This window comes from Dendronephthya gigantea, unplaced genomic scaffold (assembly GCF_004324835.1).
Source record: "Dendronephthya gigantea isolate DGI-Jeju-01 unplaced genomic scaffold, DenGig_1.0 000078F, whole genome shotgun sequence".
In the NCBI taxonomy this organism is placed as follows: domain Eukaryota; kingdom Metazoa; phylum Cnidaria; class Anthozoa; order Malacalcyonacea; family Nephtheidae; genus Dendronephthya; species Dendronephthya gigantea.
In genome coordinates, this window is record NW_021163088.1 from 768,206 (window position 1) to 770,895 (window position 2,690).

General features: G+C 35.8%; 1 protein-coding gene across 1 annotated transcript; it reads left to right on the forward strand.

Annotated features, from left to right (window-relative positions):
* Window positions 1-753: 753 nt before the first annotated feature.
* On the forward strand, window positions 754-1,245 carry LOC114532154. The gene has a single exon (XM_028553730.1). The coding sequence runs from the start codon at window positions 754-756 to the stop codon at window positions 1,243-1,245; it is 492 nt and encodes a 163-aa protein (XP_028409531.1).
* The last annotated feature ends 1,445 nt before the right edge of the window (window positions 1,246-2,690 follow it).

The following is a 2,690-nucleotide window of genomic DNA, read 5'->3' on the forward strand; positions in this document are numbered from 1 at the left end:
ATTTCAATTCAAACATGATAATTTAGAATAACTTCTCAACACTTTGCATTGATCTATATTGTTTGAAGGTTTTAAAGATCTTTCCTCGAAAACTTTGTCTGAAATGGAATAAGGAGCACATGTCGACATAGGTATTCTTCTCTTTCCCAAGTAGCCATAAACCAATAGACCTTTTCAGCTTGCATGCAATTGTGACTTGAAATGGTTAATTTGCATACAAGCTGAAAAATAGCTACTTGGGAAAGAGAAGAATACCTTTGTGTCAGCATGTGCTTAGGATTCCATTCCAGACAAAGTTTTGGAGGAAAGATCTTTAAAACCTTCAAAACTTTGTCTTTGGAAATCATAAGCATATACAATATAGATCAATATGAAGTATTGAGAATTTATTGTAAATTATCACGTTTGAATTGAAATGGCTAAAGGACATGCATATTAGCCACTAGTTATTGTTGAATACTTGCTTGTTTTAAGGCTCTTTTCCACTCATCGCAAAACGTCCTCGCAGCGAGCTTGCGAGGAGTCTCAAACCGCGCTGCCAATTTCCACACTTAGCTTTGCCATTAATTCGCGTGCTATTTTCGTGCTATTTTTACTTGCAAAATGGCGGCTGCCTTTAATCGGCGCCTTTTGCTATTATTGTATTTAAGACGTCGTAGGCGAAGACGCCTAAAGTATTTAAAGCGTTTTTGGGTTAGGCCGATTTTCCTAAGACGAGAACAACATGGGGAGTACTTCAAGTTGGTTAAAGAAATGAAAGACGAAGACCACGAAAGCTACTTCGCATACTTTAGAATGCTCCCTCGACAATTTGATTTCTTGTTGTCTCTGGTTGAGCCTCTTATCGGCAAATGCAACAGGAGAAGAGATACTATTTCTTCATCAGAAAGGCTTGCTTTGACATTACGTTATTTGGCGTCTGGTGACAGCCCTCGAAGCTTATCATTCAGCTACAGGATTGGCTTGACTACTGTTCATAGAATAATTGGGGATGTTACTGAAGCAATCTGGTCCACTCTTTTGAGTGCAGGATATATTAAAGCACCAGAGAGTTCTTTTGAGTGGGAGAAAATAGCAGGAGAGTTTGAAAGACGGTGGAACTTCCCTCATTGTTGTGGAGCCATGGATGGAAAGCACATCAGGATGCAAGCTCCCCCATCAGCTGGTAGCAGATATTATAATTACAAACTGTGGCACAGCATTGTCCTACTTGCAGTTGTATCAGCTGATTATACTTTTTATTGATTGATGTTGGTGACTGTGGTCGCCATAGTGATGGAGGTGTTTTGCAGAACTCCCACTTTGGTGCAGCGCTGTTAACAGATCAACTTGGTTTACCATGCTCAAAACCACTTGCTGGTGTGGATCCAAATGTAAAGATACCTTTTATGTTTGTGGCTGATGAAGCATTTCCATTAAGATGCAACATCATGCGTCCATATATCCTGGCAAGAACCTGACAGAAGCAAAAAGGGTCTTTAATTACCGTTTATCAAGGGCGAGGAGGATTGTAGAAAATGCTTTTGGCATTGCTGCATCGAGATTCCGCATCTTGAGACAAGAAATTATTGCCAACCCTAGCAAAGTAGAAAGTATTTCCAAAGCAGTTGTGGCCTTACATAATTTTCTAATAGTTTCTGAGCAGCATGTACCTGCTGGGTCTAGGATGTATTGTCCACCAGGATTTGCAGACTGTGAAGACAGGTAAGAAAATTTTTACTTGAATTTGAAGTTTCTATTTGAATAATTTTCCCTGGATAATTTAATGCAGATTTTGCATTGTTTGTACCTAATTTAATTACACCTATAATTACAAGTGGTAGGAATATGTAGATGGCATGTTTACAAGATGCCATCTTGGACAACACCTAATTCTTACCCACTGTGTCTATTTCACCATTTTACAAAGATGTATGGTAAATTTAACAGGTTTTTAATCATTCCTTCAATTTGTAGATCAGGTAATTTAGTTGCTGGGCAGTGGAGGCATTTACCTACTGGTGAGACTACACTTCAGTCCCTGAGCAGGCAGGGAAGCAATTTTTTTACTAGAGATGCTGCACAAGTACGAGAAGAACTAATGAAATACTTTTGTTCAGCAACAGGACAGGTTTCATGGCAGCTGCAACATGTTCGTGCAGATGGTAATGATGCAAATTAATCCAATTCTGCATAGTTTTATTGGTTGTGTTAAATAAGCCATACAGAAAAATGGTTGTGTGAAATTTTTGAAATAATTATATATCAAACAAAAGGGGCAAATACTGCAATTTCAAATTCAAATTTTGTATTTAGTAGTTTATACAGAAGAGTGTACAATTAAAAAGGAATAGAATGAATTTACAGTATATAGTCATGCTATTAATACAAAATCACACTCATGATTAAATAATGCAACCTCCTACTGTGTGATCAGCTTTTTTGTAATCATTTGTATGATTTTTGCATTAATAGACATAATAGTACTCCTATAAATCATTCGATGAATTTGTAATTAGTTTGGAGGATAATATTTATTAAAAATTAATAACCAATTGCAAAATACAATAATTGTATGAATTTATAACATATTTCAACATTTTTTTCCAACTGTATTAAATATATGTATATATGTACATTAACAAATATATGTATATCAATTATATAAATTATATATCAATTTATTATATAAAATAATTCAGAACAAACAG